The 27,497-nt window shown below is 34.4% G+C and overlaps 1 protein-coding gene across 2 annotated transcripts; it reads right to left on the minus strand.

The window, feature by feature from the left end:
• Positions 1-11,629: 11,629 nt before the first annotated feature.
• Positions 11,630-17,392, minus strand: LOC119825192 (olfactory receptor 187-like). Of its 2 annotated transcripts, XM_038345910.1 has the most exons (2): positions 17,375-17,392; positions 11,630-12,547 (listed from the first exon to the last, which is right to left on the minus strand). In XM_038345910.1, the coding sequence occupies exons 1-2, from the start codon at positions 17,390-17,392 to the stop codon at positions 11,630-11,632; spliced, it is 936 nt and encodes a 311-aa protein (XP_038201838.1). The 2 variants fall into 2 exon arrangements, with proteins under 2 accessions (XP_038201838.1, XP_038201839.1); XM_038345911.1 differs by lacking the exon at positions 17,375-17,392 and having other exon boundaries at positions 11,630-12,559.
• Between the last annotated feature and the right edge of the window lie 10,105 nt (positions 17,393-27,497).

A 27,497-nucleotide genomic window follows, 5' to 3' on the forward strand; every position in this document is an offset into this window, starting at 1 on the left:
GAATTGCACAAAGATTAGTATGGACTAATGAATTATAGTATATGTAAATAAAATTACCCAAAAGGTAAAGAAACGACCTTTTTTTTTTTTTTTGTTTTTGTTTTTGTTTTTTTTTTTGTTTTTCGAGACAGGGTTTCTCTGTAGCTTTGGAGCCTGTCCTGGAACTAGCTCTTGTAGACCAGGCTAGTCTCGAACTCACAAAGATCCGCCTGCCTCTGCCTCCCGAGTGCTGGGATTAAAGGCGTGCGCCACCACAGCCCGGCAGAAACGACCTTTTTTAAAATAAACACTGAATCTGTCTGTGCCTTTATTCAGATTGAGTTTTTGAAATATTTAAATCTCTCCTCTGATTTTTCAAGCTAGTTTACATATATTGTTGATTGCAGTTCTGTTTGGGTGTCTTTTCTTACAACTGTGCTGTTTTCCCTGTGTTTTATTTTTTAAAAAGAACTTTGAATTTTGAGACGACCTTGTGGAGTATCAAGGTGGGCAGTCAGACTAGAACAGGACCAAGGAAAAGTAGTGTTCATTTGCTCTAGCAGGAAGGATTCCTGAAACTGTGTTCATTCTTTATAGAAATGTCAGTGTTGAATTTATTTTAAAAATAATTATAAAAGAACATATTTAAAAAATAAAAATGGAAAAACTCCTACAGAAAACTACATATCTCTACATATCTACATTCACCTTTCTCTCTCTCTCTCTCTCTCTCTCTCTCTCTCTCTCTCTCTCTCTCTCTCTCTCTCTCTTTGTGTGTGTTTTGATGAGTTGAATGACTGTTTTAGTTCTAGGGTTGTATATTTTTTATCTTCTTGGAGTTGCTGGCTGGTTTGTATAGAGATTTGAGATGATACTCTAATCAAAAGTAAGGTTTTAGAGTGGGACCAGAAATTACTAGTTCATTTCCATCCACAGAAAACCTGATTCAGCTATGTGAAATAGTTCTCTACCTAATAACAAGGCAGAACCCTGGCATGCTCTGAAGATGTTACAGTCCAGGACCCTTACTAGCATCAGAAGTGTTTGGCATTAGGGTCTCTGGCAGCATGAAAGGCTGAGCAGCCAGCAAACCTGGATGATAGTTAATTTTTTGCCTGTGATAGTAAGAGTAGGTAGCTTCCTTCCTCAGTGTGAAGGATTAATTCTCATCCTTTGACTTCAGTTTAGTGGCTGGTGCTCATCAGCCAGGAATGGACCTACTCTTGTCCCCAAAGCTTTTTCCCATTCCTCAGCCTCTTGCTTGTGCTACCTAAGAAAGTCATCCCCTTGCTAGTCCAGTGGTCAGACTTCTTGAAGTATACAAAGGAGGTTGTAACTCTGAGACAATATGTCCTGGTTATAGCTGTTTGTGGCTTAGAAATATTTCCATAGCAAACAAAAAGTGAAATAACAACTGTGAAACTTATATGTCATCAAAAAATAGCAAAAAGTTAAAATACTAAAATATTATTATTTCTGATTTTCTGTTTCTTTATAAAATTATGCACTCTATAGTGAGCCATGGCATGTTAGAGCCTCATGAAGATGGATTAATTTCTTATGTTTTTAAAAATTATAAACAAAAATCTAATTTTTTTAAATTTTCAATCTCAATTTCATTTTGCTTTTGAAGCTACTAGTTCTCAATACTTACTGATTCATTGGTACATGTTGACTGACAGATTGAACTATGAAATTCTATAGCTAAAATGACTTTGTTTTCCAATAATCAAACCATTGAGAAAAAGCAATAGAAATTCACTTTGCTCAAGAATAATTTATATAATACATTTGAATCATTATTAAAACTACTTTAACATATGCCTGAACTTTTTAAGTGATTCATTTACACTCTTACCTGTGTATTTGGGATTCTACCTTATAATTATAAAGTAAGGTAGGTTACAGTAGTGTACTTCAACTTGGTTCCATTTATCTTGAATTTTGAGATGGCCTACACAGTCAAGAAAGGAGTCAATATTTAAGGGAATTGAACATTTATTTAATAATTAGAAAAAATATTGATTTTTAAGGTAAAAAGATAGAATGTTTCTCTTACCTGAATTGCTGAGGGGCACTTCTGAAAGTATTTACTTGCTTTATAGTGAAGATCTTGGAAATTAAGATTACCTATGGACCTTGATCTCACAACCATGGAGATGGGAGAAGCAAAGATCACAGGCTACCCATAGGTAATAATAGATATTTACCCTGTACTGGAAACTTAAAGTCTTCTGTCAAATCCTGAGAGAATTTCCCAGCACTGACATCAGTATTTTCTACAGACAATTTGAGTCCTTACAAATATAAATTATTCTAAACTAATTAAAACTTTCCAATGAGAGCATGGTTTTTATTAAAATAAAGTGGAAGATTACCTTGGTAGTTTGAGGGTAACTGACCTAACTCTTTAAAGTCCCCTCCACATTTGTGCATACAATCTAAAACAGATAGAAAATAGACTGCAGTGACTTTAATATGATAATGAGAGATATTGAATTAATCAGAGTTTGAGAACAATTAGCACTGGAGAGAATAGATGGCTCAACATCCTCATAAGTATGAGGACCTGATTTCAAATACCTAGAACTCATATAAAAATTGTGGGCATGTTCTCATGTGCTTGTAGGCCTAGTATGCGGGTGAAGTTTGGGAGACAAGAGGATTTTTATAGCTTCCTGGCAATCAGCATAGGTCCAGGTTTAGTGAAAGACTTTGTCTACAGCATGGAAGATGGATGGTAATAGAACAGAACATCCAATGTCCTTCTCTATCCTCTGTGTTCATGTTTGTGTTCACATACTCCCATATACTTATGTATATAAACTCAAAACACATATGCCATACACAAACAAATCTGCAACTCTTTGATTTTAAGATCTACTATACTAAAAAGATTGTCTGAGTATTTGTACTTTTCCCCTCCTTTTTTGTGTTCGTATGTAGTGGCATTTAATTGTTTCTAAAATACAATTTCTACTTATTAAGGTATGGATTTTTTTCTTTTTCTTTATTTCTTTATTCATGACCCTCCCCTCCCAGGGTCTTTCCTTTACCTCACAGTCTTCTCTCCGATGTCCACTTCTCCTTCATTTTTTATTCAGAAAACTGCAGGCATGGCATGGATATTGACAAAAAACTTCACATTTTATTCTTCTCAGCACTGCAATTTTGTATCAAATAGCTGTTAGTCAAGAATGAGTCATTAGCTTCTTGGGAGCTCATTTCATAAAAGTGAGCTAAATCCTTAAAATATATGTACTGTCTCAATAACTAAAATAGATACAGGGTACTGGACAGGAGTAGTAATGGCATGGGAATAAACCTGTTGGAGTTAAGAGCTTGGATTGTAGAAATAATTTTAGATAAGAAGCTCATAATGCAGTCGGGGTAAAGATGTATAAAATGCTAACACCAGTATGATTCAGGTTGTGATGTAAAGCAGAAAAAACATCTTATTTAGAGGTAGTTGTGGGGATGGAGACACAGATAAACACAGGAATAAGGATTGGAGTAAGGATAGGAATAATGATGGGGAAATAGATGTGGTTAGTGATACAGTTGGAGCTCAAGAGAGATAGAGACAGCTATTGCATATGGAGTTATGATGTAGAGAGTATAGATAGTCTAGCCTACTCGCTGAGCTCCAGGATAGTAACAGATTTTATGCCACTGATAAAGATGTAGAGGTTCTTTAGGAATGACACTTGAGGTTGTGTACTGTCCTTTGCGCACGCACTCACATACACAGACACACACACACACACACACACACACACACACACACACACACACACACAGAAGCACATCCACATTCACCCATACAGACAGACACATCTATATACACATACGTACAATAAGAAGTGTTGATAATACTAAGAAAAAAAGAAGAAAATTGATGGGGAAGCTCAGCCAATCACCTTGTCTGTGAGGTGTGTCCCCCCTCCAGGCCACAAATAGTCTATAAAAGGAGAGGAGAGAATATGGGATGAAGTAATTAAAACAACAGGGAAAATGTAAACACAAATACAAAATTTAAAGTATTTAATCAAAAAATAAGCTTAGCTAACTCTAGTGAGTGATGCCATAGAACTTAGAGACAAACCTACCATTGCAATTTGCATAAACACATATAATTTTAACTACATTCTAAATGCTAATCCTTTTTCCACAGATAAGTGTAAATCCCACCCATTATCAAAACGCTCATTTTAAATCTCCTCTTTGCTGCAGATAGAATTACAGAAAGCCAGAGTGACCAAAATGCAGAAATCAAAACTGACCAAGGTATGCCCATACCTAATTAATCCATTTGCAATAAAATCCCTACATCTTATACTAATGGAACATCAGAAGAAATGGGATGATTGTAAGAGTCAACGAACCACAAGTTAGTATCTTCTGTAGGAACAATGAATAGCAAGAGAACATAAAGTTGGAAGGAATAAAAAGAGAGCAGATATGGGAGAAATGAGGGGCAGAAGTGTCATGCATGTGATCAAAATAATTTGAATAAAATTATAAAAAAATTTAAAATATGGTTTAATTGAACAATGGTATTGAAAATAACTCAAATGAAAAAAATCTTGCCAAAGAAATATGAAGATTTGCGCTCAGATGCCCACATCCATTTAAAGAGCTGTATGGGACAGAGCATGCCTGTAATTAATACCAATGCTAAAGAGGCAGCTATAGAAGGATCTTTGAGCTTGCTCTCTAGCTTGTCTAGCCAATCTGTGAGCACCAGCTACAATGAAAGATCCTAACACAAAAATAAGGTGGAGAAGTATTGAAGAAGGCAATTAACTTCCAGGTATTTGTGTGCAGAAGTGTAAACTCAACCTCCACCCACAAAACACAGATGTGATATCAAGCACACTAATATTTCCTTCTTAGTAAAGGAATGAAAATAAAAACATTTTGCTTTTTTTCATAAGTGTCTCACTTTGAAACCCAATAGAACAGGAATTTAGGTTGCTGACCTACTTTTCTTTCTCACAATCATACATTAACATGTGTAGGTTTCTATATGAACCAAGCCTGTCATGCCTTGCTTTTTGACACATGATTTCTACTGTCGTGATGGATTTCTACCAGTGATCTCTACTTCCCTATCACCAAATATTAGATACTTCCTCTGAAAGTGTATGAATGGGTGTGTGGGCTCCTTGAGGAGCAGCTCTTCCATTCTAACTAATGTCTCTGTCATTCTTCAAATTGGGTGATCTATCCAAAACAACCTTCAGAATACATGGGAAACATGGGAACAGAGTAGTCCTGTTCTCGTCATGTTGATCTCTACCAGACCCTACAATCATGACCAGATACAGCTGGTCTCCCACTCCATTAAGAAACACTGGCCACTGATTCCAAACAGTCATAACTCCCATTTCCTTATGTAATATAGTCAAACTCTTCACCATATGCATCTGTGTCCTTAAGTCTGAATTCAAGTCTGAAACAATTTTCTGAGTCCATGGTGACTATTTGTGATCTCTTGCTCAGCACATAATGAGGCTAAGCACTTGTTTTTTTAGACTTGCTTCAAGGTATTTTATATTATTTGAAGCTATTATGTTGTTTTATATTCTCTGATTTCTTTTTAAGTCCATTTATCATCTGTATATAGGAAGAATTGTGATTTTATATTCAGTGAATGTTGTGTTCAATCATCCTGCTGAAATTGTTAATAAGATGTGGGTTTTCCCATTGAATTTTTAGGGTCACTTATATATACTATGTTATCATCTGTAGATATCAATATTTAGATTTTTTTATAATTTGTATCCTCCTGAACTCTTACAGCTGTCTTACTGTTGCAGCTAAAATTTCAAGTACTATACTGAGCAGATACAAAGAGAGTACACAACCTTGTCTTGCACCTAATTTTAGTGAAATTTCTTTGAGTTTCACTCCATTTATTTTGATGATGGCTATTGCCTTGCCTTAAATTTATTATGGTAACTGATGAAGGTGGGGAAATTGTTATTATTTGGGAATTTATTATGGTAAGCTGCCTTTGTCTCAGTGCATGAAACCATATTCATGCACAGACAAGGAGCAATGTATGGAATTAATGGCTTATTTTTGAAATTAAAGCAAAAAATTGAGGACATGAAATTGGAAGGGAGATGTTTTGGGAAGTGTAGAGACAGAATGGGGTGAATATAAATAAAATGATGTTTATTTTTGCAACAAAGAAAGTAAACTCCATGTGCAGTTTCTTTGATGCAAGTTATCTTCTCTGAAATAGATTGATGATACCAGGAGCAGATATGTCTCATTGTCATAAAAAGAAAACCCTAGATTATTACAATAAATGCCATATTCTGTACATCTCTGAAATGTTTGTAGATGACCTGTCTATCTAAAATATATGTTTGAGCCGGGCGGTGGTGGCGCACGCCTTTAATCCCAGCACTCGGGAGGCAGAGGCAGGCGGATCTCTGAGTTCGAGGCCAGCCTGGTCTACAAGAGCTAGCTCCAGGACAGGCTCTAGAAACTACAGGGAAACCCTGTCTCGAAAAACAAAAAACAAAAACAAAGATAAAATATATGTTTGTTTGACTTTGAAAATCTACCTTATGTGACTACAAGTTTGATTATAGTTGGTGATTAACCACTAGCCTGCATTTCCTTATCATTCTAAACAGTTGATAATAATAATTTTCAAGGACTGAAAATTTGCATTAAATTGCTAAATGAGCTGTATAGGTACGATACCTTGAACAAGATGAGAAACGTGCAATATGTTTTAACAAAAATTTTCCCAAATTTGCATCAATATACAAAACTTGTGTATAACATATAAAAGTCCAATCCAATATAAAACATTTAAAACTAATAGTTGCTTTTTAAAAGTAGATTCAGTAGTTTACCTTTTTATCTATCATATCTTTATCCTCCCTTTTGTCTTTTCAGAGTAGGTTCAATAATTTACCCTTTTATTCTATCATGTCTTCCCTTTTTTTCTTTTTAACAAAAACCTTGCTATTTTTATTTTGTTTATCTTTTTTCCTGATCATTACCAATAATAACTTGTAACCACCCCCCTAAACATTCTACCCACACAGCCTCTTGGGAATGTGTGCATAATTTTCTGGCTTACATCTTGCTGATTGGTGGCACATATAATCTTATGGGAATCCAAAGAAAATTGACAGTTATGGTCATATCCTGAATGGAATATTTTGTGAGACTGGATCATTCATTTCAGCCAATAGTCTCAAAGCTGTTATGGATGTAGAAATCAGAGGAAACCACAACAGAAGTGCTCTAATATGTTGATTATCTGGCCATACACTCTCATGGTTAAGATCCTGCTACTGACTGGTACATGCCTTTAATACCAACACTCAAGAAGCAGAGGCAGGCAAATCTCTGTGAATTCCAGGACAGCTAGAGCTATAACACAAAGAAACCATTTATTACTTGCAAGTCTAAGTAATAAAAAAGATTCTACTGCTGAATACACCAGATATTTGAATATGAACATGGAGAAATCAAACTGTTACTCTTCTGCAAGTTTTATCTCTGCTAGATTGCTTTCACAGTGCTGGGAAGTGTGACATATGATACTGTAGTAAAAATGTAATCATGAGTCTTGATCAATTAACCTTTGGAGTTACAATTATAACAAAGTGAGTAAAATGTACACACTTGTGCAATGGTGGTATGAATTACATTTCTATTATACGTAAGGCACAGTCAATATTTTGAGACTCATTATTATATAATTATATAATAATAATGAGTACCTATGTATAAACATATGGTAGACCCTATGGGGATAATCTACCACTTTTACAGTCCTAAATATGCATAATGCTAAACTAATAATTTATCATTATACCTGTAGATTAGTGAACTTCCCAATCCTCAACACAGAAACTTATTTTTGTAGTATCAGGTAACTGAAACAGATCTACAACTGTGTAAGGTGAAAATAATAAGACACTACAGATTTTCCATCTTAATGTGGTACCTACAACATACGCTGTCTTCCCAGTTCTCAAGAATCACTGCAGGAGGTGGGGTGGAAAAATTAAAGAGCTAGAGGTAGTGGATTACATCTAGGTAAGAGTACTTTCTGAACACAAGGAAGTTGCATATATGAACTCATAGCAGTTTGGAACATTCTTACCTGGGGTTCTGAAGGTTCTGTTAAGGATTACAAGACCTGTGTTTTTGTTGGATGTTTTACTACTTTTTATTCTTTCCCTCTTTGGGGGCCTTGTCACCCAGGTCACAAATAAATCACAAGAGTCTTATTTTTTTTATAAATGCCTGGCCATAGCTTTACTTGTTGCTATTCAGCATTTATAAGCATAAGGTATGCCATCTACCTTTGCCTCTGGTGATTTCTGAACACAAGGAAGTCACACATATGAATTCATAGAAGTTTGGATGTTGCTTTACTGAGCCTATGAGGTTCTATTTCCTATCTTTGGGGATTACAGGACCTGCTCTAATATGTCAGCCTGATTTACAAATTTAAGACAATATGATATTTGCTGAAATATGGTTTTTATTATATAATATTCACAACTGAATATATTTTGAAATAATCTACATACAACAATTCATATCTAATTTTGAGAGGAACATCATTTATCAGTTTAAGCTGCTTTTGAAAGCTATGCAGACTAAAGATGAGTTGACTGGAAATATCTACTCTAAGTCAATAGTCTTTCTGAATTCATTATATGATTAACAGGAGCAATAACTCCTTACTTCATTCTGTATATTTTTTTCATAAAGATTCATTTTAATTGCACAAATATTTCTTTAAAGTTTCTTGTGTACAGATCACCATGTTTCTATTTCAAAAGACAATGTGGAATAAAACATTAAACTGTGATGTAAACAAATTTGTAGCCAAAATGAAGTATTATGAAAGGATAATGTGATTCAAGAATAATAAATATGCCTATAGAGAATGTAGCTTGCTATTGTTCTCTCAGATTATACTAGCAGCTATAAATTCATCAAATTGGTTATTTCTTTTACAATTCTCCAATTTCAGTTGTAAATTAGTCTCTACTTTCCACAGGTGTTAAAACAAAAAGCGTAGGTAAAGCAACTAATAACGAGAAAGGCTTAGTGTAGCTCACAATTTAGAGGTTTTATTGCTTTACCAGTTGACCCTTTCATTCACGGCTTGGTGTCAAGTTCAATTACACTGTAGAATACAAATTTTCATTTCAGGTCTAAAGAACTAAAAGAGAAAAGATGATTGGGACAGATTCTGACAATACTTTTCAAAGAATGCCTCTATTGACCAAATCTCCCACATAACCTGTATGTTAAAGTTTTTCCAACCTGCAAATACCCCCAAATGGCAGAATCAACTTTTATGATTTATGAAAGAACCTGGAATAATGCCAGGATGAAAAATATGGGATGTAGGAAAATGAATATGTTTAAATATGTCCACAGATATAACCACATACACAAATGAGATCACATCACTATTAGTTCACACAAATACACAGAAATACATATGCATATCTTTACATTTCTGTATATATATATATATATATATATATATATGACACTAACAATAAATTTCCAATAACATTTATCCAAAAAGTTATAATACCAAAATCATATGGGAAAATGTTTTGGAAGGAAAGAGAATACCAACATCAACAGAAGGTAAAAAGAAGTGTTGCAGTGATTGCACATGAGTAGAGTAGTGTCTGGAGTGGCATTCCCTTGGTCAATATTAGTGTATGGTGTAGTGATGTGCTGCGGGCAGGCCTGCTTTTCATCCTGCCCGGCTCCCGGCCACCTGCTAGCTTATGCCCCGAAATAACAACACACAAATTGTATTCTTTTAAATACTGCCTGGCCCATTATTTTCAGCCTCTTATTCACATCTTGACTGACCCATATCTAATAATATATGTAACACCATGAGCGGTGTCTTACTGGGAAGTTTCTAGCGTACGTCCATCTTGGGCTGGAGTTTCATCGTGTCTCTCTCTCTCAGGAGAGGCATGGCAGTCTGTCTAACTTAGGAGAGGTGTGGCATCTGACTGAGCCTTCTACCTCACTTCCTTCTTCCTGTTCTGTCTACTCTGCCCACCTAAGGGCTGGCCAATCAAATGGGCCAGACAGTTTCTTTATTAGCCAATGGGAGTCCTCCATCAGTATGGAGAAGAAACACCTGTGAATCTGAAGATGCCTCACTCATTCTGTATTCACCCTACGCATGAAGTCTGTAACCAAGGTCTCCCCATATATAAAGCACACAATATTTGCACTCTTTCATATCTATCTGTCTCAGAAAACCACCAGGGACTAGGACATCATTTGTATTGAATATCAGTCTTATTACTATTTGAGCTTAGGTTATATATATATATATATATATATATATATATATACATATAAAACACAGTTTCTTAAACTACATACTCAAAAATTTGAGATACCATATTTAAGCCCTAATTAGCTCACTTTTATAAAATCTGGACTATTAATACTCTTCTCCTATCTTTTCCTGTACATTTCCTCAATAAAATCTTCAGCTATTTATTGCATAAAACTATTAATGTCTTGATTTAGTGACATATTTTGTATGGTAAGAAAACACAAAACAAAGATACAAAAAAGCTCCAATTCAGCCTAGATGGTGAGTGTAATGGGCCTCTCCTTGCTCTCATAATCACACTGACTTCAGAGCATCCTTTGACAGTCTGCCCACTGTCTTCAACTTGTACTTGTACTTATATATCTTTTTCGCTCCCTGTGAAGAAAGTAAGTTGAATTGTTGTTAAAATCATTATTTCACACAAATGAATTTAACTAAAGGCCTATAGTTCCAAAAATTTCCAAGCTTTGTATCTACTTACAGAAATATAACACCATCTCATCCAAACAGGTAAATATTCTAAGAATATCCAAGCTGACAATGACATCATATTCACTTTCATTAATAGGAACTACATCATTACAACAGTTAATGTATTTACAAATGACATAATGAATTACATACAAACCCATTAAAGTATTTTACCTTGCTTTCTGATGTATTAGTTCTATTGTACTGAAAATATTACAAGTAATTTTATAATTTAAAATTCATTTTAAATATTTTAAGGAAATGGGTGCATAGACAAAAGTCCATTTCAATGCTAGCTCGAAGGAACAGGGATATAATCAGTGTGTAAGAACAGTTGTTGCAAAACAATGAATAACTGTATTTCCCATGCCAGCAACACAGTATACAAATGACAGTAGGAAAGCATTTCAAATTTTACTGTTGAATAGATCATGGCCCCAAACAAGCTTGTAAGAATAGTGATGTGGGGGGTATATAAAAAGGATTCTTGAGAGTAACAGGTAAAAATTCTAGCTCCATGTTCAGTGAAATAAACTCTTTCAAGAAGATAACTTGAAAAGTGAATAAGCAGGACACTTGACATCCTCTGGCCAATGTACAAGTTTTCATGACTAAATAGAACTAGTTATATATTTATATTTATGTACATGCATAACAAACATAACCTCCAAAACAACAGCAACAGCAAAATTCTGGGTTATGTTCATCTTCAAAATATTTTGAACAGTGTAAGAATACTTCCAAATTAAGTCTGCACAGATTTTGATATTTAAATAAGAATACCATAGAAAATATTGAGATCTAAGCATTTCTTTTTAAGAATTTTGCCAATGATTTTTTTACTTGCTTATTTCTCAAACTGTAGATAATTGGATTCAGTACAGGAATTAATACAGTGTAAAATACAGAATCTATCATGTCATCGTCATCTGCTTGTGGAGATGCAGGGCGCACATACATGAAAAGAAGAGGGCCATAGTATAAAGACACAGACAGGAGATGGGCTCCACACGTGGAGAAGGCTTTCTTTATGCCTTTGATAGATTTCTGATTTAAGATTGAAAACAGAATAATAGTGTAAGAGATAAGGATAGTTGAAATAGTGAATACTTGAATTGAGCCAGAGAAAATAAAAAGCATTAGGTAATTGAGAGAAGGGTCAGTACAGGAAATCTTTAACAGTGGCATAACATCACAATAAAAATGATGTATTATGTTGGAATTACAGAATGTTAATCTTAGCAAAAAACCTTCATGAATTAAAGCATGAATAAATCCACCTATAAAGGATAATATTAACAAATATATACAGAGTTTATTTGTCATAACCACTGTATAGAGTAATGGCTTGCATATGGCTATGTAACGATCATAGGCCATTGCTGCCAAAAGAAAACATTCTGTGGTTGCACTGATTACAAATGAGAAAAACTGTATCATGCATTCTGAAAGAGAAATCAGTTTACTCTTGGCAAAAATGTCTAGTAGCATCTTTGGTGTCACAGTAGATGATAACCAAGTATCCACAAATGCTAAATTCCCAAGAAACAGGTACATGGGAATGTGAAGGCCAGGGTCATTCCATATGAGAGTGATCAGACCAAGGTTCCCCACAATGGTGATGAGATAGATCACCAAGAACAGCAGGAAGAGGGGGATTTTCCACTGTGGCAGATGAGTGAGTCCTGTGAGAACAAACTGTGTCAGCACTGTTGAATTCTCTGTTCCCATGTTCTCTCTGTTTGTCCCTGAGAATGAGAAATGAATGATGGATATCAGAATTCATAATATCAGAATTCATAAAAATCAGTGAAGTAAAATTTTGGGTAGTAGAATTTAAAATACAATTATATACATCAGAATGGCCATAATACCATAATATTTCAATTAATATCACTATATAAGATGACAACTTTTCTTCAGAGTGAAGAAATTGTTTCAATTCTTTTTTTCTAATAAAAATATGAGTATATTAACATATTCAAGTAAAAGATATCTTTCAATTGTGTGAAAGTGTGGATTTACAAATTGGTTTGGTGTGAAATATCTTTGTGTTACATATTCATAACTCAAGCAAAAGATGTTTTTTTAAATATTTATTTATTTATTTATTATGTATACAATATTCTGTCTGTGTGTATGCCTGAAGGCCAAAAGAGGGCACCAAACCTCATTACAGATGGTTGTGAGCCACCATGTGGTTGCTGGGAATTGAACTCAGGACCTTTAGAAGAGCAGGCAATGCTCTTAACTGCTGAGCCATCTCTCCAGCCCCCAAAAGATGTTTTAAGTGCCTAGATTATACAGAGAATTCAACTGAAGGGTCCTCATCAGTACAAATATTCTAATTTAATAAAGTGAAGTCCTACAATATATAATGACCTGGGAATTTTTTCAAACATTATTGTTCAGAAGTAGATAAAATCAATTTCTAGTAGGGATAAACAGGAATTAGTAATATAAAAAATGTCTTAATGATTCAGAGGCTCCTGTGTACAACAGAATTTTCTAGGAACATTTATTCAAATTGTAGATCATAAGAATTAGTTATAAGTTGACATAGAAGCTTATAAACGAGAATCTAATGGCAAACTTTATAAAAGAATTACTTCTGATAATATTCAATGAAAATAAAGTTATTTATTCATGTGTGACTGGACATTGTCAATACTAAAAATCTAGGAAGACAGATATAAATTGGAAAGTATTTGTAATATTGAGCAACTATGATGCAGTGACACACTATAGGTGAACATAGAATTTATTGGAATTAAAACATTTGTTGACTATGGATATGGTATTTTCAAATGGTTTTCTGAAATTAAGATACACAAGTCTGCTGGTCATTATCACAGAACATGAAAAGCACATACTTGTATTGGTGTACTGTAGGCTTAACCTTAATGACCAAGTATGATCACTTAGATCTCTTCTGTAATGCCCGTTTTTCCAACTAATTATTCTCATATTCCCAAAATTTCTATGTTAAATCCAATCACTTCTAGATTCCACTTTACTTCAAAGTATATCAAAGGAAAGACAAGTAAGGAAACATATAGTTTTAGAAAGTAAGATAAAAGATCTTTGTGAGTAAATAGCAAGAGTTACCTGAGTGCTGAAATTGAGAAAATTTAATGACCCGGAGAAAATAGTTTTCTTCATATTACCAAAAAGTAGCTGAAAATTATGGGAAGAAAATGGCCACATAGTAATGTTGTTTGTTTTTCTGAGAAATATGGGGGATGTTTGATATTCATTTTGTGGTCCTAGGCTACTATAGTCTTAGGCATGTAGACTACATAAGGATAAGACAGTTTGAAAAGTGAGAGAAGAAGAAAACACTAAAAATAGAAAAGTTACAATCATCATTGAATGAGTGTATAAGAAGTAATAAAAGGGAGGAAGCAAGACTGGCAGTGCTTAGGAAAGATACATGGATTTAAGAAGAAAAAGAAATAAAAAGAATAGAGAAGAGTCAGCTGAACACTCTGCAAAATCTAGAATGCCTTTTTCCCTTTAGTATTTGTTACATAAATCCTCAATTCACAAGACAGTTTGGAGAAACGAAAGGAAGATGAAATTACTTAAATATAACACCACCAAATAAAAATTAATCTGTAAATAAAAGCTTTTCTAAATTTATACTTGAAATATGTAGAAAGAAGTTTCTCACATTTGGTTTTCGATATTTGTCTTAACTTTCTGGTTTATTATCTATTGTTGATTTTGAAAAATTATTTTGATTTTGTAAAAATTAAAATGTAGTTTACTATAGAATATGCATTTCTTAAAACAGACATATTAAATTCGATTTCATTAATTTCTGTGGTTGATATATTTAAGCATATATAATCAGTGCCTACATTTATACTGTATTTCTATGATGCATATTTGATGTCAAAAATTAGGAAATATTTAATGCAAATCATAGTATTTTGATTTGAGCACACATATTCACATATCTCTCTAACAATTTTCTAGATTCCATTACATTTTGTTTTACATTTGTAGATGCATATCAATTTTGTATACAGGTGATATACACCATGCCAATATTTAATTTTGAAGGCAAAATTTAATAGGAATAGTTTTTCTTCTATACAGCCCCTAACATACCAAGAAATGCAAATTCTTAAATCACTAGAGATGTGGAGATATAACAAATCACTAACAGTAAAGAGTAGTGGGACATATCTTTGACATATCTTAATATGTGTTTATTTTTATGTATTTAAAAACATATCTATATTTACATCAAGGTATAATACCCAATGAAGTAATATATACAAGCAGCCTATTCTACATACATTTATAAATAATGTAAATTATGAAGATATAAAGAAACAATATAAGAATTATTTTAAAAGTAGAAACATAATTTAAATCTTCTGCTTCTAAGTAACTAATCTTAAAATTCTTATGAAGGAACATGACTAAAGAATAGTCTTTTATTGTCATCAGCAGAAGAATTGCATGTATGAGGATCATTATGGTTTCATATTGAATTTCGAGTTAACACTTTGGTTCAGGAGAACTTAGAAGGTATTATAATCAGGATTGAAAATATATTCCAGCTGTTAAATGCTAGACTCAGAACTAAAATCATTTTTGTAAAACAAAAAGATTGCATAAAGTGTGACCCACTGTAGTTCTTGATGCCAGTAAGATGAATAAAGATGTGTTAGAGAGGTGGGAAAGACCAAAAAGCAAAGAGGGTTTTTTCTAAGTTTGGTTGGTTGGTTTGGTTTAATTTAGTTTTAAATATTTTGTGGTTTTGCTAAATTTTCTTTTAGGAGGTATGCTGCAAGGGTGAATGACAGCTATGGGGGGGCGACTGGAGAATGATTAGAATTGGAGGGCATGATATGACACTCTCAGAAAATCAATAAATAAAATACATTTAAAACAATTCTTAAAGATAGCAATTCTAGATATTTTGCTCATTTATATTTAATCATGAATTAAAATATAAAAGCAATTATTTGTTGTTGCTATTTTCTTTATACCCATCAGATGTGTAAAATTATTATTAAATAAGATGCTTTCTAAATTTCTGTGGAAAATATAGTGGATACTAGGAACTCATATGTATCTTACCTATATCAAGAAAAAGTTGCAGAGATCCTTAAAAAGCATCAGTGATTTAAATTATAACAAGTACAGCATTACTGGTTAGCAGGACCATGCATGATGATTACAACTTTTTTATAGTAAGTTGTTTGGAAGTTTCATGTCTAAGCACAGCACACTTTGTTTATATGACCTTTCCTTCAATTCAAGAGCCTTTATACCCTGGCCTACCTTTCCACTGGAGGAAGGGTTGAAGTACTGGAATTCCCACAAAGATTCAGGGTTCACTGGAGGTTAAGAAGAGTTTCTCTACTGGACAGTAGTCTAAATTGGTTCCATGGGGGCATTGCAAACTTCAAAACCATAAATATTCACTTGCTGTTAGATACTCTGATTTTCTCCATAGAGATTATAATACCATACTACTTCCCATCACACTTTGGCCAAACTAATATACAATTTTATACTTTCAGGGCCCTTAATAGTATACTTTTTCTGAACTCATTAAACATGAATTATTAATGTTGATGATAGATAAAGTCTCATTTTCTTAAACTGTGAGTTGTGATTCCCCTCTGACTTTGGAACATATTTATAGTTGAGAATAATTTTCTAAATATATAAAAACCTTAAAATTCATTGAGAATAAAACGTGGTCAATCTGAGGTGGTTCTGGCAGTCCTTAATCCTCTTGCCCTTTGCCTTCATTGAAGTTTTGGTGAACACACAAATGCAGTTTGCACGACAAATGCCATTGTTTTAAGCACATAAAACACTGTTTCACACATCTGATTCACAATCCAGGTTCCTGTAGGTTATGAATTGCATTTTTTTTTAACTGTACACAAAGTGCTTTGTTTCATTTTGACTTAGGTTTCTCTTTTGCTTGTATATAAGCAAACTGGTTTAATTACATAAAACTGAAGACGATAAAATTTTTCTTGTTTTTTTTCTTTGTAGATGAGATTTTATTTTTTATTTATTTATTTATTTTTCCATTAAAAATTACACTTCCTCTCCTCCTCCCATTTCCCTCTTGCTCCCCCACTTCCCCTCCTTTCTCTCCCTCCCTCCTTAACAGAGGGCAGAGAAACCTGCCCTGTGGGAAGTTCAAGGCCCTCCCCCCTACATCTAGGCCTAGGAGGGTGTGCATCCAAATAGACTAGTGTCCCAAAAAGCCAGTACATGCAGTAGAAACAAGTCCCAGTGCCTTTTTCAATAGCTTCTCAGGTAGCCCCCATTGTCAGCCACATTCAGAGAGTCCAGTTTGATCACATGCTCATTCAATGCCGGTCCAGCTGGATTTGGTGAGCTCCTATTAGAACAGGCACACTGTCTCAGCAACCCCTCACTAATCTGTATTTTGATAGTATTCTTTTTAAATGAATTTTTTATTTTAAAAATTTTGTCACTAACTTGACTTTCCTGAAAACTAATAAATGAACCTTTGCTTGCAATTATGATAGAATTCCCAGCCCCTTCTGTAATGGCCATAAACATACCTTTACCATTTTTGGAATACATGGCTTTGCAAAATGACATTCTCAGCATTGAAGTTGACACAATCAAAATAGTAATCAACTCAAAAGTGTTGAAGGTGATGTACATTTTACAGTAGCAAATAGTTAGCTATGGCTTGATAAATATAAAAACAAGCAAATAGAACCATCTTACTATTAGTGAAATTTGCTTTCCTCTTTAATAATTAATAAATTTACAACAAAGATATGTTTAAAATAAATCCAGTTATGGTTCATTTGTAATTTGATGAGAAAACTGGCAGTTAAAGGAAGAAACAAAAATATAAGTACAGGATTGCAGTACAGAGAAGAGTGTATCCAAAGATCCTAAGCATCAAAGACTGACATCTAAATTCCCTACAGAACTTGTTAAAATGCAGATGCTGCTTAAGTAGTTATGGGTGGGCTAAGACACTTGTGGTCTGCCCACAGGCCATCAATGAAAAAGAAAAAATATCAGAGAAACAAAATGTGTAAATGTGAATTTCTTGCAGTGAAAGAAACAGAGAGGAGGAAAATGTAGTCAATTGAGGCAGTGTATTTGATATAACACAGAACATGAAGGATGGGTCACAGAATGTATAGTTTCCTAGTTTAGATGTCTACTCTGGAGGAGGATTAAATGAATAGTAACACATTCTGATACTCTTTTTTTCTTTAAATATATTATACTAGTTCTTTGAAAATTTCTTGCAACAGGTTTTAATGATAGTTCTTCCCCCAAATCCTCTCAGATCCTTGCTCCATTTCTTTTCACTGAACTTTGTCCAATTTTGTGTCCTTTTTTGTTTGATTTGCATCCTTCAATTCCAATAAGTGCCATCCAAATATGTATTCCTGGATATGTGATTCTGATCATCAGATGCCTGTGGTGATGAAGGAAGGCTTTGCAGATAGTAAGGGTAATGGAATATGGGTGAGAGTATCATGTGCAAATGCAGACACTATCTCATATACTCAGCATCTCTATGGATTCTGCTCCTCCTTGAAATGAGAAAAACTGTCCAAGTTTACATTGCTACAAGCTATGAATAAGTGTTTCTCTTTCCTTGCGTCCTCACCAGCATGTACTGTCATTTGTCATATCAGTCTTAGCCATTTTGACTGGTATAAGATAAAAATTTCAAAAGTAGTTTTAATTGGCATTTTGTTATTTCTCTGATCGCTAAAGATTTGAACTTTGAAGTGTTCCTTGGGTATTTGTGTTACATCTTTTGAGAATTCTCTGTTTAATTGTGTACTCCATTTTTAAATTGAGTTACTTTTTTTTGGTGATTCAGGTGTTTCTTTTATTCTTTAATTTATTTATTAAAAATTTCCACCTCCTCCCATCCTCCCATTACCCTCTCATTACCCCCACTCCCCCCTCCATCTCCAGATAGGTGATAGGTGAATCTTAGATAGTCAAGGCCCTGAGAGCCTCAGCCCCAGAATATCTCTTGCTACTGGTGTGTCTTTACATGTTTGCTGCTGCTATTTTTTCCCTGGTATCTGACAGAATGAATGAGTATGTTGTATGTTATAATTATGCCATTGAAATATTCTATTCTATTGGGCATTTTTACCAGTGAATTATTAAAAATTATTTCCTTCTAAGTTATACTGTTTAACTTAAGCAATGATTTTATACAATAATAGTGTTAGTGTTGTGTCTGAGTCCTAGGACCACCAAGAAGACCACCAAAACCCACAAGGTTTTGTTTATTAAGGACAGACTAGCATGGGTCCTCTGCCTCAATGTCTGACACAGTAGATGAAAGGAGAAGTACCCCATATATTTTTGTAAAGCATTTATAAAAACAACTTCCAAAGCAGTCACAAGATTATAGTCTCAAAATACAAAATTACTTTTCCTATATCACAATTGGCTAAAGATGAGGTAAAGCTCAGCTGTTAGTTTATGATAGGCTACTAGTATTTAAGGCAGATAGCAACATCCCCTCTGGTGACATCCTCCAGATATCTGCTCACCCTTTGCTAACATATGATCTCCCTGGAGTCTTATCTTATTGGTCCATTGTTACTCAACCGATAGGAGAAGTTAGGTGGTCAGCATCTTTTCAGAAGTTTTGTATAGCTTGGGTTTTTCCCATTAGTTAATATTTCACCTAAAAGGAAGTTAATGACCCCCAGCTTTCCTTAGGGTGTTGATGAAGTTTGAAGTCCCACAAGGCCCCAGAATAAAAGTGGAATCTTTTCCAGTCTACATTAGCTTATATAAATTTTGGTTATTGAGGGTCTTTAATAAATATATAGAGAGATTGTAATAGAGGTTAGCTTAATGAAAAACTAATATAAATAAAAGCAAGATTGGTGTAGGAGGTTCTTCTGTTCATGTGTTGCTTTCATTGGTTAATGAATAAAGAAACTGCTTTGGGCCTGATAGGGCAGAACTTATGTAGGCAGAAAAGACAGAACTGGGAATTCTGGGAGGAAGAAAGCAGAGTCAGAGGGAGAGCCACCATGGAGCCACCAGAGTCAGACATGCTAAATCTTTCCCAGAAAGCTACTGGCATGTAGTAATACAAAGATTAATAGAAATGGGTTAAATTAAGATGTAAGAATTAGCCAATAAGAAACTAGAGCTAATGGGCCAAGCAGTGTTTTAATGAATACAGTTTCTGTGTGGTTATTTTGGATATAAGCTATCCAGGCTGACAGGACAAAGAAGGGACCCTCCTCTTGTAACAATTGGCACTTCAACGTGGTCAACTAACTCAATGTAAAACCTCAAAGGACTTGAAAAGGAATCCTAGACACAAATACAGAATTTAGCACAGCTTTTTGCTGTTTGCTGGTGGTGTGCCACAGAGATATTTTTCTGACACAGCAGCCACAAGAGGAAAAAAATTGGTGGTTTTAAAATACCAGCTTTTTGTACTGTGCCACCAGCACAACCTCTGACTCTTTTGGGAAATGGAGCATTTGGATGGGATTTATAAGCAGATTGCTCCAGTTTGGTTGATGGACTAGCTGTGTGCCTGGAAGTTGGTCAGTGTGCACGGCTCAGACACACAAGCAACTCTCCCATGTTGACCATGCAGAGCTAACAGGAATTATTGTATTTACCATAATAATAATGCAGCTTAAGTTTTAGACTGGGCAGGCAAACCAGTTACCATGTTGCCCCTACTAATGAGGCAACTTGAGTTTTTAAGAAGTGCTTAGCATTTTAAAAAGTGCTCCTGGGAGCCAGGCAAGAGGCTCTGTTCCTTGCTGAGCAGATCCAGACAGCAGGTTGTTACCAGGCTGATGGCTTTCTTTAGCACATTCTAGCCTGCCCCAAAGCACCTCTTTACATCTGTGGGATCCTTGGATCCCCCAACTCAGCCTGATCTGGGGCTGAGAGGTTGGGAACCCAGTGGAGATATCCCTGTCACTGGGGCTTCCTTGCATGACCCCACTCTGCATCCCAAGCCTGCCTTTTTGTCTGATAGGTCCTTGGAGCCCAGCAAGAGTCCCTGCCCCTGTGCTGAGAGGATCCAGAGAGGTGAGTGGCCGTGCTGCATGATAAATCTAGGGAACTGAGTACAGGCTCCTTCCAACTCCCTAAGCTTTTCTGGCCATCCAGCATGGTGTTTCTCAGATGCTGACTTTCTTTAGCACATTCTAGCCTGTCCCAAGCACTTTTCATCTGCAATGTCCTTGGATCCCCCAACTCAGCCTGCTGTGGGGCTGAGAGGTTGGGAGCCAGTGGGAGTGTCCCTGCCACTGGGAATTCTTTGTACTGCCCCACCTTTCATTCCAAGCTTACAGAACACCAAATAGATTGCATCAAAAAAAATCCCCTTGCTATATAATAATCAAAAACATGCAGAATAAAGAAAGATTATTAAGAGCAGCAAAGGAAAAAGGTCAAGTAGCATATAAAGGTAAACCTATCAGAATAATGCCTGACTTCTCAATGGAAGCCATGAAACAGAGAAGGTCTTGGATAGATGTGCTGCAGACACTAAGAGACCATGGATGCACACCCAGATTACTGTACCCATCAAAGCTTTCATTCAACATTGATAGAGAAAACAAGATATTCAATGACAAAAACAGATTAAGCAATACATATCCACAAACCCAGCCTTATAGAAAGTACTAGAAGGAAGCCACAACCCAAGGAAGCTAACTGTACCCACAATAACATAGGCATCTGATAACACCCCAGCAGCATAACCCAAAGAAGGGAAACACACAAACACTACTACCAAAAGATAACTGGAGCTAACAACCACTAATTAATATCACTTAATATCATTAATATCACTTAATATCAATGGTCTCAATTCATCTATAAGAAGATACAGGCTAAGAGAATGGATATGTAAATAGGATCCTAATACCAAGAAAGTTGAAAATGATTATTTTATAGTAAAATATCTTCCTTTTGAAAAACTAATATGCACAATGAACAGTAGGTACTAGCCTTATATCTTCTGTCCATAAATTTATACCCACTTACTGTTTATGCTCGTATCAGATTCAGACAGAAGATTCTCACGTCTAGAGCAATACTAGTATGACACATCACCCAATCCTTCCATTCTTGTTTGAAATCCCGGTGGCTTAGTGTGTGAGGCAGTGTGTTACTTACTTGAAAAATGACAGATTCTCATGCCTAAATTAATACTAACATACTACATCACCCAATACTTTTATTATTGTTTGAAAGTCAGGGAGGTTCAGTGTGTGATGTAGTGTGTTACTTACTTGATAAATGACAGATTGCATTATTTCCACAAATGTGAGAGGGACTTGGTCAATTGGAGCCATTCTATTTAATCCAGATGTGCTTTCATCTGAGGTCCTAGGCAGCACAAACTGTATGAAGTGGTAATATGGTTGAATAACTAGGTATGCAATGAGCCAGAAAATTCTAGGTATACTTAAAAAGTGAAAGAGAGACTTACAAGGATAACAAAGATAAGAAATCTGTGCTAAGAAAGAGGAGATGGGAAGACAAGTAATCAATTATTCTTCTTTCCATTTTTTCTGCCTGCTTAAAAAATTTAGATAGGTATGAATTCAGAGGGTGGATGACCCCATGAAAACAGCATCTTCCAGACACATCAGGGTCAATGCACATGTCAACTCACAGAAAATATGACTGCATGTGCTGGAATTTGCCTAGGTTAAAAATAGAAAAATATCCCTAAACTGAGAATGGAAAGTGAACACAAAGCTCCACTCCTAAACAAGAATCTATTTGCAATTAATACCTGCTGTGCTGAAAAAAAAAAAACAGTGAAGTCCATTTTTACATTACACATACTGTTTGATATTTTATGCATACATTTGTGTAATGAATTATGAAAATTAGGCCAGTTAATTACAAGTCTGCAAGATTATTTTTGAACAAACTTGGTCAAAAGTCATTTGCTTTAACACCACTGACTCACAGGATATTGGTGAGTACAATCAAGTGGTTTAAATGGGTTAAGGGTTAATAACTCAATGGAATGGTCTGCAATACAAGGAAATTCTTTTTTTGAATTATATTAACCTCACTGTGGAGTGGACACAAGTAACACTGATCAAAGATTATCTCTGATATTCACATTCTGAGATACAAAAATATACTTATATATTCAGAAATTCTGAGCTCTCCATTATAAAGTAAATGCATCACTATGAAAAATTCCTTTGTAAACTCAAGGTAAGAAAGGTGTTATAACTTTTTTACTGTTTTTTTAATTAAAAACAGATTTACTTCTCAGAAATTTTATCATTTTCATGTTATAGATTTTAACTCTTTCATAATATTTTTAGCTCTTCTCATACCTGGATGGAATCTGAAAAAAGTATAAATCATATAACAGTAATTAATGTATTAATTAATTAATTAATTAATTCAGTAGAAAAGCTTCAGCCTATACAGGAAAGATCACAAATTATTCTATTAAAACATAGGTAAATACTTTGAAAATTATTTTTGTTTCACTTAACTATACAGATTTCTTTCAGTTATTACAGGAATAAAATTTCTACTGACTCCATCTGTATGCTTTGAATATGGAAAAACAAACCCATTTTGACCGTCAAGTTAATATGATTAGTCAATATGCTCTATAGCAACATTAATCACAACTAACAGAATTGTTAAAAAATAAAGTTTACTTTCTTAATTCTCTAGAATTTATGCTTTTCTAAATACTAAAAACTTAATTTTAGTAATAAGTTTATTTTGTTAGCTTACATGCTAGAAAAATTACATTAATTATGTGAAGAGCAAGGAAGAAATATAATTAAAGATGCCTATTTCTTATTAGATCAATTTGTAAACTTTCCTTGTAGACTTTTCTTAAGGTAATGATTACATTTGCAGAGCAGAATTCACTCAATATCATGTCAAGGAAACATAAGCAAGTTCTCTAATCTCAGGCTATGGATCTAGGATTGGAATTAGCTCTACTTTTCTCCTACTTCCTGCTTTCAAAAGGCCTGTAACAACGAGGCCCCAGGATGTATGTAATGTAGTCAGAAAAACTTTCAGATATACAGATATCTGATATTTTGTAATATATTACAAAATTAGAGCAGTAAAAATGAGTCTGCAGATTTTGGGGATTTTGTCACACAGAGATGATATGTGACATAATACAGAAAATGAGATCAGTTAGGTATGAAAAACTAAATTACACTTTTCATGAATACCTTTGCTTTAAAAGTGTCCTTTAAAAAAAAAAGAAACCAAAATGATTTATACAACTGGGAAAAACTCAATGGGAATAATTCCACAGGCAGAGTTATTTAAAGGAAACAAGAATGATAATCTAGGAATATCAATTTCTTTATTCTATGGTGGCTGTTTTGAAGATAAATTGCTACACAGCCCTGAGTCTCTTGTGATATTTCTGACACCATCTCTAATATATGTTAATTTAACACTGATTTATTACTAATGACTGCATATTTTATTATTTACTTATTTTGACCCATACAAAGTTTCACTCATTCCAGGCTAGCCTGCACTCACTACCAGGCTAAGGATGATGTTAAGTTTCTGATTCACTGCCTTCAGCACACAAGTGCTACAATGATAAATAGCCCTCATCATGACTTCTTTGTGAAGCACTGAGGGTGGAATCCAAAGTTTCATGCATGATAAGACTGTTTGAATCAAGTTATTTTGAAAAGAAATATTATGGTAAAATATACTTACAGCCTAGGAACTTGGACCAATTTAAAGTATTATTCATGAATACATTAATTTTACATATCCAAAAAACAAAAAGAAGCAAATTCAGTATATGTAAGAATCTTGATCCCAAAGTATAATCTGCACTGAGAATTTCTCAGGAAAATTATTAGTTTTCAAATATGATGGTTTTTCATCTGATTTTAGCCATTTAAGATACTATGCATGAACATTAATTCTTGGAAAGTGTTTGGTCTCTCATTAAGATCATTTCACATTTGGCATGCACAAATTTACTCTTTATTAAATAGATTATTTGTATTCTGGAGACTTGGTAGCATGTTGTTTGAAATGATATTTTTTGATGAAATTCCTAAGGGCATGATATTTCATGTAATTCTGTATTTGTTTATCAATGTGGTATTCCATATATTAAATATAATCAATGACAAAAATTTTGTAGAGTGATGACTGATTGTTCTTATTCATGTGATTAAGAAAACAAAGAACTGGAAGGAAATATTGGTATGTTTATAACTTTAGTTCAAGATAGTGATGACATGTTCAAGAAATTCTTAAGGTAAAAATTTAGTGGTTTAATTGAAATCACAGTATTTAGTCATCAATTTAGCAAATGTAAAACAAAGTTAACTTACTGTAAGTATCATATTTGCCAGAAACTATATGAGACTTTTCATTTAAATTACAGATCAAGTAATTAGGAATTTTTAGTGTTATTCTTAAATAAAGAATCCCATACTTGGAAATATTGAATAGCTTGTTCAAGCTCATACCAGCAAGCATAGTACATATGTGATGTAAGTAGTGCCCTTTCCCCATGTGTTTGTATTTCAAGTGGAGGTTTTCTTAACTCTAATGGTTGGTTTATGAATAACATCAGAATTAAACTGTACTTTAAAGAAGAAAGGAGAATATATTTGCAATGAAACAGTAGAATCTATGTTTGTGGAAATGAGTGTGCAAGTAGCATGGTCCCAGGTGGAGGCCCCAACCCTGAGAATCCACACAGCCTTCAATGGTAACAGGAGCCATGTTCATTGATACAGACCCTGGCTATGGTACAGCAATGGATGCAGACATGACCCTCATCTACAGCAAGGGTTGGATCTATATATGTTTTTCTTAAGATTCACCTTATTACTTAGATTCTCTAGGCTCTTAAACTATAGAACGATATCCTTTGTTTATAGCTAGTACCCACTTATTAGTGAGCACATATGAAAGACTCAACCAAGAAAGAAAATTTCAAACCAATCTCAGTCATGAACATGGATGAAAAAATAGTCAATAAAATACTGACAAAATAAATCCAAGAATACATCAAAAAATCATCCACCATGATCAAGTCAGATTCATCTCAGAGATACAGGGATGGTTCAACATACAAAAATCTATCAATGTAATCCATTAGATAAATATACTGAAAGAAAGAACATATGATCATTTTACTAGATGCTAAAGAAGCATTCGACAAAATTCAAAACCCCTTCATAATAAAGGTCTTGGAGAGATTAGGGATAGAAGGAACATATCTAAATATAATAAAAGCAATATACAGCAAGCAGACAACCAACAACAAATTAAATGGAGTGAAACTCTAAGTGATTCCACTAAAATAAGGAACAACACGAGGCTGCCCACTCTTTCCTTATCTCTTTTAAAAAGTTCTTGAATTTCTGGCTATAGCAATAAGACAATGAAAGGAGATCAAGAAAATTCAAACTGGAAAGGAAGAAGTCCAACTTTCATTATATGCAGGTGATAAAATAGTATATATAAGTGACTCCAAAAATTCTACCAGACAACTTTTACAGCTGATAAGTACTTTCAGTGATATGGCAGGACACAAGATCAACTCAAAAAATTCAGTATCCCTCCTATATACAAATGATAAAAAAAACCTCGAGATGGAAATCAGAGAAACATCATCTTTCACAATAGACACAAATAATATAAAATACCTTGAGGTAATACTAGCCAAAGAAGTGAAAGACCTATTTGACAAAAACTTTAAGTCTTTGAAGAAAAAACTGAAGAAGATACTGGAAAATAGAAAGATCTTCCATGCCTTGGATAGGTAGGACAAACATAGTAAAAAGGACAATCCTACCAAAAGCAATCTATAGATTCAATGCAATCCCCATCAAAATCCCAACACAATTCTGTACAGACCTTGAAAGAACAATAATCAACTTCATATGGAAAAACAAAAAACCCAGGATAGCCAAAAACAATCTTGTACAATAAAGGGACTTCTGGAAAGATCACCATCCCTGCCATTAAGCTCTATTACAGAGCTACAGTAATAAAAACAGCTTGATACTAAAATAAAAACAGGGACATTGACCAAAAGAATCGAATCAAAGACCAGATATTAATTCACACAGCTATGAGCACATGATTTTTGACAATGAAGCTAAAATTATACAATGTAATAAAGAAAGTATTTTCAACAAAAGGTTTTGGCATAATAGGATGTAGTGAGAGCGGCGGGCTGCATTCCAGCCACCCTAGCTCCCGGCCACCTGGCTAGCTTATGCCCAGAAATAACAACACACAAACTGCATTCATTCAAACACTGCCTGGCCCATTAGTTCTAGCCTCTTACTCACATCTTGATTAACCCATATCTAATAATCTGTGTAGCACCACCAAGTGGTGCCTTACCAGGAAGTTTCTAGCGTAAGTCCATCTTGGGCTGGAGCTTCATCGCTTCTGTCCCAGAGAGGAGAGGCATGGCATCTGACTAACTTCCCAGCATTCTGTTCTGTCTACTCCACCCACCTAAGGGCCAGCCTATCAAATGAGCCAGACAGTTTCTTTGTTAACCAATGAAATGAACTCAAACAGAAGACCCTCCCACATCAATAGGATGTCAACATGTAGAAGAATGAAAATAGATCCATATCTATCCCCATGCACAAAACTC

The sequence above is a fragment of the Arvicola amphibius genome, chromosome 10 (assembly GCF_903992535.2).
Source record: "Arvicola amphibius chromosome 10, mArvAmp1.2, whole genome shotgun sequence".
NCBI classification, from domain to species: domain Eukaryota; kingdom Metazoa; phylum Chordata; class Mammalia; order Rodentia; family Cricetidae; genus Arvicola; species Arvicola amphibius.